The sequence below is a fragment of the Diplotaxodon limnothrissa genome, linkage group LG17 (assembly GCF_057381915.1).
Source record: "Diplotaxodon limnothrissa isolate DT_005_m linkage group LG17, D_limnothrissa_male_GT1.1, whole genome shotgun sequence".
NCBI classification, from domain to species: Eukaryota; Metazoa; Chordata; class Actinopteri; order Cichliformes; family Cichlidae; genus Diplotaxodon; species Diplotaxodon limnothrissa.
Genome location: NC_140612.1, coordinates 38,042,546 through 38,054,772, shown reverse-complemented (window position 1 = coordinate 38,054,772; position 12,227 = coordinate 38,042,546). Strand labels below are relative to the sequence as shown.

The following is a 12,227-nucleotide window of genomic DNA, read 5'->3' as shown; positions in this document are numbered from 1 at the left end:
AAATCTCTAGTAAAAGTCAATATGCAAAACTTCTGGAATCCTATATTTCCCAGAAATCAGCTGGTCTAGTAATTCTCATTAGTGGCCCTGTGTTTCAATAATAACCATATCTTTTGTGTTAAAGTCTAATATTGGCTCACATTGTCCTTTTGGAGAGGAATGTTGACCCATTGTGTAAATTCCCAGTCATGCAGGTTGACTGGACTTCTGTAAGTTTGTTGAAGATGTTTCACCTCTCATCCAAGAAGCTTCTTCAGTTCCCATGTTGTCCCATTCTTGTCTGATATACCATATTTTTGGGACCATAAGGCGCATTAAGCGAAGCAAAACAGTCAGATAAAGACGAACTAAAACATTTTGACAGATTTTTGAGCACCATGTACGCATACGCACATAAAATCGGTTCGAGGTCAGTAAACACAACCAGAGTTCATACATAAGGCACACCGGATTATTGGGGCACGCTGTCAATTTTGGAGAAAATGAAAGGATCTTAAGTGCACCTTATAGTCTGAAAAATATGGTAGTATTCTCGCATCTCAACAGTCTTTGTCGTATTTTCTTGTTTCATTATGCCCCAGATGTTTTCAGTTGATTAATGCAGCGCTGCAGGGCACAAACATCATGGATGTCCAGTACTGATTTTAAGCCTTTCCCAATGTGCACAGAGATTTCTTCAGATTCTCAGAATCGTTTGATGATATTATGTACTCTAAATAACTTGCTATTTAAAGTCACAATTTTATGTTGAGGAACATTATCCATCTATTTATTAACCTGAAATAATTCCACAACTTGTAGATATTGGGTTTTTTTGCAGATTGGTGAACCTCTGCCCATCGTGACTTCCAAGAAGCTGTTCCTCTACAAGTTATATCCACCTACATGAGATATAGTTGGAAAAGGAACTTAGTTTTCCAGTCTTTTGTGACCCCATCCCAACTTATTTGAAGTATATTTCTGCCTTCAAATTCCAAATGTGCTCATATTTATTCATGAAAGTTTTGGAAATGATTGCATTCTGCTTTTACACAATTTCTTTGTATTTTGGTTATTTAGGATCAGCATAGTCAGACCTTATATTTGTGGATTTTAATGCAGACATTTTTATTCAAAGTCCAGTTTCAGAGGCTCAAAAGTAACTGGACAAACAAATATAAGGACTGTTTTTAATACCTGGTTAAAAATCCTTTGCTGACAATGACTGTCTGAATCGCTTTCTTACCTTGAGATGTTCTAATTTATTGCAGACACCTTCAGGTGCCGCTTATTTGTGCGTCTCTCTTCAGTATTTTATTTAATAGTCGAAAAAATATGCTCCAGTGACGGACTTGGGAATTGAAGAAAATCCCATGTTTTTGCTTGGAGAATTTCTTGGGTTGCCTTTGGATTATGCCTTGAGCTATCCATTGGTGCTGTACACCACTGACTAATCAGTTTTGCAACATTTCGCTTAATTTAAGCAGAGAGTATACCTTTGTACACTTCAGAAGTCATATGTGTAAATGCCTCCTCCATGTCTGGCAAATGATGTGATGTGATCTGGATCAGAAGTTGCTCCTTTCCTTCTTCACTTTATGGTTCCTGTCATTCTGGTAAAACTTTGGTTCCCTCTGTCCAGAATTTTCTTTTTCTTCTTAGATGTTTTTTTGATGAGGTCTAATCTAACCTTCCTATTCTTGAGTCTAACCAGTGATTTGCATCTTGTAGAAAACACTTTTCATTTCTTTCCATAAATGTGATATTGTGGTTTTTCATAACCAAGAAAAGAAATCAGTCTTTGGCCACTCCAAATTAACAATCTATGGTTATTTTAGTTATTTTAGTTTTTCAGTCTAACGCAGGCCTCGGTCACTTGCACAAGTTTAACACTTGAAATCAAGTCCAAACCTTCTACAGTATCTGATTTGTCTGATTCGTTTGTCATTAAATAACTAGAAAACAATCCTCAATATTATGAAACTGCCTGACAGTTAATTATTTCATTAATGTTTAGCCTCTGATAATAGGAGACTGTGTATGAAAGTATGATTTTGTTAAAACTTCAAAGTCTGAACAATCCCATATTGTATATGTCAATCCCATATTGACATATATTAAGCATATAACAGTGCTTTTATTACTAAGGTACAAGCTCCCTCCTTACCTTATGCATATACAGACTTGCTATATGAAATTAGGGTTGAAGCTCTCATGTCAGTGTTGGTGAACATTCGATATACTTGGATATAATGTGTTATAATTATTACTTGCTTACAGGTCCAAGTTATCATTAGCATAAGATTGTCATAATCATGGGGTTTTTAAAGGAAGCTGGGTAGAGATGGAGCTGAGCTGGTGTTATTGCCAAAGCTGAAGCTGTGTTTAACAAAGCAAAGCAAAAGCCAATCACCTAAAACTGAAGTGATGCGAGTTTTCTATCTAAAAAACAAACCTCCATAAAATAAGTGCAGAGCTCGTCGAGACACGTCTGGAAAGGACGTAGGTGTTAAATTGAGCCATGGTGCGTGATTTTTTTTAAAAACATCACGAATCATGAAAAGCTATGTTTTTGATTGCTTCACGCTGCTGTGAGAATTGCTTCCAATCTCTTCAAAATAAAAAGATGAGGAGAAGTCTTCTGTGAAAATGTGGAAAAACAGATGAAAGTTAAAAAGCCTCTCGCGGCATCTCAGGTTTGAAAAGACTCAAAGTTGATGATAATATCCTCCAACGAGGGCTGACAGGCACCCATTAAAAGGTAGGCTTAAGTGTGTTTGTGTGTCAGCGGGAGCCTCCTTTACAGAGTCTGATCTGCTTGTCAAACAGCAAAAGGAGATGTTCACTGGTCCAAAGTCCTCCCACACACAGCTGCTCCAAAATACTCAGTCTGTGCGCATCAGCTCATATGTGCAGGCTCATGCATCCTTGTTTGTGATACGTTTGTATTTTCTGCCCGTGTTTGCACAGTCACTTGTGTATCCTGATATTACCTGTGTGTGTGTGTGTTCAGACTTGTTTGTCTGATCTGTTAGCACTCTGGATGTCTCCCTCTTCATCCCAGAGCCCCATGCCTGTCCAGCCATTCTCTCATCCTATTAAGACTTCTCCTCCCGAAGGAATCACTAGTCTGCGTGCGTTGGAAATCGCAGTCTGGCTCCGAAGATGAGCCAAGTAGGACTCTGTGTGGCCAAAGCCAAATTCAGATATTTGCTCCATCCCACAGTGAGATATCCGCCATCTGAAAGAGGAAAATGGCACTAAGAAAATAAGGCAAATTTGCATGTTTTTCCAAAACATTCAAGAGCAACAGGACGGCATCACTGGAACAAACAAAACCTCAGCATCTTGTGTAAGAGATCTTCGCTTGGTCACATGGTTGCTTCCGCTATGCCTTCCAGCTTGAGGAGAGTGTGACTCATGATGCTAACTTAAACACTAAATCAGAAATCTGTTATGGATAACTAATGGTGACAAACCCACTGAGTTTCCTGTGTGCGGTTTGAAAATATTTGGTGGCATTTTTTAATTAGATCATGGTTAAGCTGAACGTTGTTCCACTCGTGTTAATGAGAACGGTTTGACATTTTTTAAAGCTGTGTGGTTGACAACACTCTCATCTATATGTGTTAAATATTAAAGCAGCAGCAGCAGCCAGCTAACGTACTGTTACTTACTGTTCAACTGCTGACTAATGCAAATATCTAATTAGCTGATCACATGGCAGCAACCCAGCGCATTTAGGTCCAGACAACCTGCTGAATTTTGAATTGAGCACCAGAATTGTGGAACGGAGGGTGATTCGAGTGACTTTGAACGTGGCGTGATTGTTGGTTTGAGTAATTCAGAAAATGCTAATCTATGCAACCAAACAGAGAATAATCTGAAAAAGAGAAAATATCCAGTGAGCACAGATTCTCTGGGTGAAAAAATTCCCTCGTTGATTCCAAAGGTTAGGGGAGTATGGTTAAAGTAGTTCAAAAGGCAGCTCAAAAGGACTCATTACAACAAAGGTTTGCAGAAGAGCATCTCTGAAACACAAAAACACATTGAACCTTGAAGTAGATGGGCTACAGCAGCAGAAGACCACACTGGGTGTTACTCTTGCCAGCTAAGAGCAGGGAGCTGAGGCGACGATTTGCATGGATTCCCCAAAATTGGACAACAGAAGATTGGCTTTCTCTCATGAGTCTCAATTTCTGTTGCCACTTTCACAAAGTAGGGTCAGCATTTGACGTTAACAACCCGAATACACCCACCATGGACCGCTCATCTAATGTATCAATGGGCAGAAGTGTTGTTGTAATATTGTAGGGAATATATGTTGGCACACTTTGTGTTCCTTAATAACAACTGAGCATCGTCTCCACAGCTTACCCACGTATTGTTGCTGAGGCCCATCCCTTTATGTCCACAGTGTACCATCTTTTGATGGCTGCTTCCAGCAGGATAACACACCATGTCACATCTTCTAAAACTGGTTTCCTGAACTTAACAATGACCAAATGACCGATATGGACCAAAATATTTGTGAAATTGTTCTAGTGAACAATTAGCGAACAGGTGTGAAATGTGTGTGTTTAGTTAGTTTGTTTGTTTGCTTGTTTTAATCAATTTTAAATCATGCTTTTTATTTGTTTTTGTTTCTAATGTCTCTGTAAAGCACTTTGAATCACCTTGTTGTTGAATTGTGCTATACAAATAAATTTGCCTTGCCTAGTGCCTTGTTGAATCTGTGCCAAGAAGAATTAAAGCACTTATGAAGGCAGGTGGTCCTGTATTTCTAGCACCTCATGCCATGTTCATAAATCTTTATGCAGTTTTATAGCACCTGGGGTCAACCATCCAAAGCAACTGATTGCATATAAGACATGAAAAGAGCGTGTAGGCAGGATTGAGTGGGTGGAGACGAGTGTCAGGGGTGATTTGTGACAGAAGATAATAGCAAGAGTCAAAGGGAAGGGTTACAAGAAGGTTTGAAGATGGTGGTACTGACAAAAACACAGGAGAGTTAAAGGTGTTAAGACAGAATTGACAGGATTACGAATGATTACATCAGAGGAACACTTCAGGCTGTGAGGTTCGGGGACCAAGTTGGAGAGGCAAGGCTGAGGTGTTTGGATATGTGCGGAGCAGGGATGGTGGATATACAAACAAAGGATGTTGAAGATGTCAGGCAGGAAGAGGAAAAAAGGAAGACCTCAGAGAAATTTCATGGATGTAGTAAAGGAAAACATACAGTTGATGACTGTAAATTTGGGCAATTTAACACAGAAATCTCTGGTGATGGAGCCAGCCAGTGGCCATTTGAGGAACTGCACTTTCACGCCTGGTTTCTTTTTCACATGTCGCCCTTGAGATACTGTCTCAGCCTTGTTTTCCTCATAGCAGTTATCTTATCTTGTGCTGCGTGCAAAACTCATTTCTGTACCTTTGCTTGTGTCTCTCAGACGGCCCGGTGATCTGGCGGATGCTGACCTACCCCCCAACACGACGAGCCCTGGTGGTGGGCTGTGGTCTTCAGATGTTCCAGCAGCTTTCAGGAATCAACACAGTCATGTGAGTGGAAACATCACCAAACCTTTCCGTCGGGTCTGGCGCACGGGTCTGATTTATTCTGCTTGTTCTCCCAGAGCAACAGACTTTTGTAAAATTAAACAGAGCCTGCAGTGTTCAGCATCAAATGAGCAAATAGATAAAGGCGATCACCCAAAACAACTTTGCACTGATTTTCAGTAACCCTTCCCTTTAAGGGATGCTGATACGTGCCGTATAGCCTTACAAAGCCAGTGTGTCAATGAAGGGGTCAAGGGTTCAGGTTTTTCCCTTTAATTTGTCAGCAGTCTGTAACTGCCGAACTTAGAGGCCCTTTCATGTGTAGTATACTGGAAAAAATTGACCTCTGATACTTGAGGCTGTGTCCATGTGTCATCTTTTCAAGAGCTCAAACGGCACAGCCTTTATTATTTCTACATCGCATTGGCACCGAAAGGGAAAAGTTCAAGTGTGTTTTTATCAGTTTTGCCCTCAGAGTTAATGAAAACAATAACGATGCATGGCACACGATGTCACATGCCTCGCCTCTCAGCACCAGAGATCTCAGACGGGTGCATTCGCTTCAGCGACACGCTATTAAATCACAAAACATTTCTGTCATCTGTCGCTTCACGTCGCCCAGTGGGGAGCAAGAGGACTCATTGCATTACTGCCCACTTGCCTGCGAAGGGATGGACCAGCTTATTCTTTTCATCTGAGGGGATTGTGTCATCGGTCCCTGCCTCGCCTCCCTTTAGAGATGAACTATATTGCAAGGCTCCGTAAACAATCTGTGGATATGTGCTGTTGCTTAGCAACCACCGGAGGTGAGAGCAGCAGGATAAGTGTTCTTGTACGGGCGTGTTTGCACACATGTGACTAAATGAACGAAATGTGACCCTATGGACTTTGGAGTCTGTGCAGGCGCGCCTGTGTGGCACGTGCGTGTTTGTGCATGACATCTGTGCACTCGCGTGGTTGTGTGTATGTAAGCGGGTGCGCGTCAGGCTTTAGGTATGGCCGTTTGCCCATGCGTGATTAGATTTTGAGAAGTAAATGGACAGAAATGTGAGGAGAAAGGATGATAATAAAGCAGCGGTGAAACTCTGGATGTCTTTGAGCGGTTGCTTCTGTCTCTCTCGCAGAGAGATCTGGTTACTGAGTGTCTGCCTCTCTTACTGTATATTTATCTTCATCCCTGTCACCAACATTATGAACAGCAGAGTGGACAAACTTAATCTGTCATAGCTCTGTCCCTATCCACCTTTCTGACTCTCTGATTTATGTATCTGCCAATCTTCTAGTTGCTGGGCGACCGTGGCTCAGGGGGTTGGGAAGCGTATCTGTAACCGGAAGGTCGCCGGTTCGATCCCCGGGCTCTCTGTCCTGGTCGTTGTGTCCTTGGGCAAGACACTTTACCCTACTTGCCTACTGGTGTTGGCCAGAGGGGCCGATGGCGCGATATGGCAGCCTCGCTTCTGTCAGTCTGCCCCAGGGCAGCTGTGGCTACAACTGTAGCTTGCCTCCACCAGTGTGTGAATGTGAGAGTGAATGAATAGTGGCATTGTAAAGCGCTTTGGGTGCCTTGAAAAGCGCTATATAAATCCAATCCATTATTAGTCCTCCCAAAAAGGTCTACCTGCTAGTTTATCTGTGTCGAGAGATGACCCATTTGCACCGAGCATCATTACATCCTCAGCCGAGACTGTTTCGGGCCTGTTATGTTTACAGATGGCATTAAAATGTGTTTTCCTGCCTGCAAATTGAAATCTGATTGCCCTTTCGTTTGAAAAAATAAGTACTGCGGCTTACTGTGGTGATAATGACATCACTCAAAATTGACATTAAAGGCCTCACGCTGGTGACAATCAATTTTTTGATGCCAGCGTCTCCATTTCTGTTGTTTGCTTTGTTTTAGCTTCGCATCGTTTCGTGGCTGGAAAAGTCCCAGAGACAGATCAGAATGCAAGTTGGCACAGGTTATAGTTATTTTCATCTGGAGTCAGGCTGAAAGAGAGCAGATCTGATGAAATCGCCAAAGTACAGCCCAAATCAGAAGAAGCAACATGTTTAAGAGAAAGAGTCCAACGCAGCAGACGCACAAATAACAACAGTTGTCTTGTGACATAGCAAATGAATCGAATCCGTGGGCCTCTTTCCCATCCGTCCCAGATGTGTTCACTCCAGATGTACGTGTGGATAAGCCAATAATAAATCACTCGGTTGGTGTGTGTGTTTGTGTTTTTCGTATCCAAGATATTGAACTCGAGTATGTGAATTTAAAACTGTATAATCAAAAGCAAGTTGTTATTTTAGGGCCTGTCTTTGTGATGTCTCTGTAGTGTTTCAAAACCACATAAGACTAAGCCATGGTTATAATATCAGCCAGAATCCATCTATTTTGTTGTCTCCTTATACAGCTCAGAGTCATGGGGGGTTACCAGCTATCCAGCTGCCATGATAGTTCAATTCAATTTTATTTATATAGTTCCAAAACTGTTGCCTCAAGGCACTTCATACTGTAAGAGAAAGGCCCGACATTAATGCAGGTTACACCCTCAACATGTTTCCAGTCCTTCACAGAGAGACAGACGACTGCATAGTCGCACTTCCAGAGATCATTTACAATCAGCAGTTAACCTAACATGCATGGCAATGTCCTTTTCCAGCAGGAGGTCCACCCAGGAACCTCCTTCCAAACTAAAATACTAATCAAAATGCAGCCATTGGACACTGTAAAGGTATAATTAAATTAACAGTCAGTTTTAAGGCCACTCTTTTTACACCAGACTGAAAAAATATTTCCTGTGTTATAAAATTAGCCAATCAGACTGATTGTGTCATTTTTCAAATTTTTCCAAAAAGTAGACCAATCAGATCGCTGCATGTGGCAACAAGTGCGCTTGTAGCTCAAACACAGTCAAAACATCAGGACCAGCTCATTGTCGCTTAATGTCAACTTTTTTTCACCGCGCGTTTTTGAGGGCGAATTTTTCACAAAAACATAACGCTTTAAGTGTGTGTTTACGTTGCATGACGAGAAAAAGAATTAAGAAATTTTACATTTGCTGTACAAGGAAAAAGGATCAGATGCCAGTGACGGCCTACTCAAAAGGAAATCACAAAAACAAAAGGAGAAGAGATGTTGCAGTGGTTGATTTGTTGGTATAAGCTTGAAAGTTCATAATACTCATTGTGCTCGACATTTTAGGTTCACAATTATAGATAATACCAGCTAATTGCTACAGCTATGGAAGCTAGGCGTTTGTCCTTTTTTGCAAAATAAAGGGTAACTGAATAATTCAATTGTAAATAACTAGACCAGCCTTTTTAATTGCTGTAGTATGTCATTATAGAGGTGCCACCTGCCCACTTTTTTAACCACTTATAAAGTCAGTATAAAGTGGACCAGTGTACATATTTTGAAAGGTAAAGGATCTGGGTTTAGAAGACACTGTTTAACCCAATTTGGGTGTTAAGTGTCTTGTCAAAGGACATTTTGGCACATAAACAATAGGAAGGATGAAGCAGGGGAGTCATGAGCCATGTATCACAGGTGAACACCCAAATAAAGAAACAGCAAGGTCTATTTGATCTACAGATTGGTGTTACAATTCAAAACAGGCCTAGGGGTTAAAAATGAAAAGTCCATGCACTGATTGCAAAAATGGTATTAATTTTATTAATTTTATTAATTAGTACATTTGTTAGGGTTTCAGAACATGTAGTGAGAACTGAATCCTGATGATGACGTTTACAGTTGTAACCTGAGAACTCACACACTGGGCTGACAGAGGAAAATGTGAATCTGGATGATTGATATTAGGTGATAGAAACAATCTGCCTGCTCGCTGAAACTGAGGTGAATAATAAAAAACTCAGAGGGTTGCTGGATGAGGCGAGGACAGACTACAGAACATAGAGAACAAAACGAAAGGGGGAGAACACAGCTGTTACCATGACAATACTCACCCTTCAGTGATGAATATAATGTAAAGATATGAATGATTAAAAACTATATTTGATCATCTTCCACCATACGGAGCATGGGCTACTTTAACCACAGAATGTGCACTGTGTGTTGAGTTATTGCTGACGCCTCCCGTCACTCGTCATGTGTGCTGTATGCTTTGCTAAGCTCCCTGTCTACTGCCTCTTTTGTCTACCTCCAGTGAAGCTGCCAGGCTAGCCCCATTAGCCGGTGAGACATAAAGAAGGTCTGAGGAGCCAGTAAATCAGCCAGGCTTAGAAACAAGCTCCTCTCCCTGTCCCCAGCTGCTTTTTCTGATTAAACCACCAGGCTGGCACAGGCGAAGAAGGAAAAGGGCAATGAGACAATCTGGCAGACAGGCAAAAAAAAAAAAAATCCAGACCAAACTAGAAAAGCACATATTGGCTGCCAGTTCTAACAGTCCTCTCTCTCTCAAGTTAGGAACTTGACAGGAACGGATTGACAGTGTTCACTTTTTTCCTCCCTCTCTCCAAGTCACATATGTTCACACAGAGGGTACATTTGAGACCCTATTAGCACATTTTCCCACAGAAAGCCTCCCTCCTCCCGTCAGCCTTGGAGTAAAATATCTAACAAAAAAAGTGAGCTCTTCTGGTCTTTATCAGAGGAATTCAGGCGAAAGATTGACTGAGATTGTAACTGACCAGCCAGTTCAACCAATAACATCTTGATGAAGTGACAAAGTTGCGTTTCTCACTTCATCAAACTGACAGTTAACACGTTTCCCTCTGATTTGCCCTTTCATATCTAACATACTTATGGAGATCAGTGCTGCGTTAGGGGATATCTGTAATTATAAACCCCAGCCTGTCAAATACAGTTACAAACCTCACACGATCTAAATATTTTTTTTTCTTTTCAGTCCAACTTCACAAAGGAGCAGTGGTTAACAGCACCTAAGTCTCTCAGAGATTCTGGTTAAATGAGAGCTTGAGATCTAGTCTAAGCATCGCCTTTGCACCATTTATTCCTGTGCGGTCTGTGTTGGCATGTGGTTGCATTTCGTCACATTTCTGATTATGTTTCAGAAAGGTGTAGCTTGAACAGAGAAGTATAAATCCGCCTTTACACCTGCTCACACACTAAACTTGGTGCATATTAGTATCACTTGCCTGAATGCTAATTTGTGCTCTGTTCTGTGTAATGTCCATTTATGCAAGCAAACGTACTTGAGCTTCATCCACAATCCCAGTAGGTGAATTTTTTATCATGCTCAGCTGTTTGTGTTGCAATAACATTTCAGGAGTCTGTGAGATCAAACTGTATACAGGTGTTGAAGCTCTATCTGGCAGGTGAGGATTTTTCTATTTGTGCTAGCAAGGCAGTGATCAGCTAACCTCTGCCGCTGTTCTATTACTACTTTATGTGTATTTAGCCAGCTGTACTCTACAGTATATAAATAGATGTTATGTGAGCTATCGTGACTACTTTCCAGTATGAAGCTATTATAAAATGAAGGAATACAGCAAGTAATACTTTATATTAATATTTTTTTATTTTCTTCTCCTGCCCTATTTTCTTTGGTCATCAAATTACTTACTACTTTATCTTTATTTACTTATGCGTGCATTAATGCAAAACGGTAATAAGAAAGGAAAACGGATGTGTGTAGAGTGCCCAGGCAGGACCGTGGGGTTATATTACTGGCTGATTTGTTTAGCATGTGTCTCCATGGCATCAGCTTCCTATCAAATCTAATTCTTTATTGAAAGTGCCTTAACGTTCTCCCAGATTGTCCCTGCCCACTTCAGCCCCATTAGCTGTTAATTTAGCACTCCATTCTCTTCATGCATGGTCACTTAAAAAAAAGCCTATTGCTTAAAATTAGGAAAAATGCGCAAGTGTATTTTTAACGGAAAGGTGCAGGGAAAAAAGTTTGCACATATAATATGCATACATGGAGATACTGATTATATGGTACGTACACCAGCTCAGTGGGTAGCCTGCTAAGGTACTGATTTTTGCTGAATGACCATCAGCTGCTCTTAATCCAGTTTGTTGATCACTATAATGACTTGTAAAGCCTAGTTTGCACAATAAAATCATTATAATTTATGATGGCATGACTTTTATTTCAATAATGGGCAGTAAGCTTATGTAGCTTTGTTAACCTAGCTATATCTGCTTTTTATTTATTTATGTATTAAAAATTAAAAGTCCACCGTTGTGTTAGTGGCTCGGCGAGGGTGTCCTTGGTTACAGTACCAACAGCATCGTGAAAACAACATAATCTTTAGAGTTATATTCACTGTTTGACATTTTAGCTTCACAATTATAGATAATTGTAGTGGAACCCCGACTTACGAAATTAATTCGTTCCCGAGGGTCTTTCGTAATTCGTAATTCGCGTTTTGAGTGAGGCGATGCTAAACGATAGGCTATAGGCTAATTGCTAACTAGAACAACAATACCTCGTTCAAGTGGAACAGCGAAGCACAAGTACGGAAGCCAAGGGGTTGTCACATGATTCGGAAGGCATTGTTGGCATTGTAGGCTCAGCCAATCAGAGCCAGCGGATTTCGTTACTCGGGCATTTTGCCGTAACACGGGCAAAAATATTGCTGTTCAGTGCCTTCGTAACTTGAATTTTTCATGAAACGGGGTATCCGTAAGTCGGAGTTCCACTGTACTAGCTAATTGCTACAGCTATGGAAGCTAGGTGTTTGCCCAATCCATAGAAAGCTAACCTAAGCCATAACTA

General features: G+C 40.9%; 1 protein-coding gene across 3 annotated transcripts in view; it reads left to right on the top strand.

The window, feature by feature from the left end:
- slc2a13a (solute carrier family 2 member 13a) overlaps positions 1–12,227 on the top strand; it is a 92,366-nt gene that overhangs the window by 55,338 nt on the left and 24,801 nt on the right. For all 3 annotated transcript variants that reach the window (XM_085375941.1, XM_085375940.1, XM_085375942.1), the window contains one exon: positions 5,430–5,538. In XM_085375941.1, the coding sequence (XP_085232067.1) occupies positions 5,430–5,538 (109 nt within the window). The remainder of the gene's footprint in view (positions 1–5,429; positions 5,539–12,227) is intronic.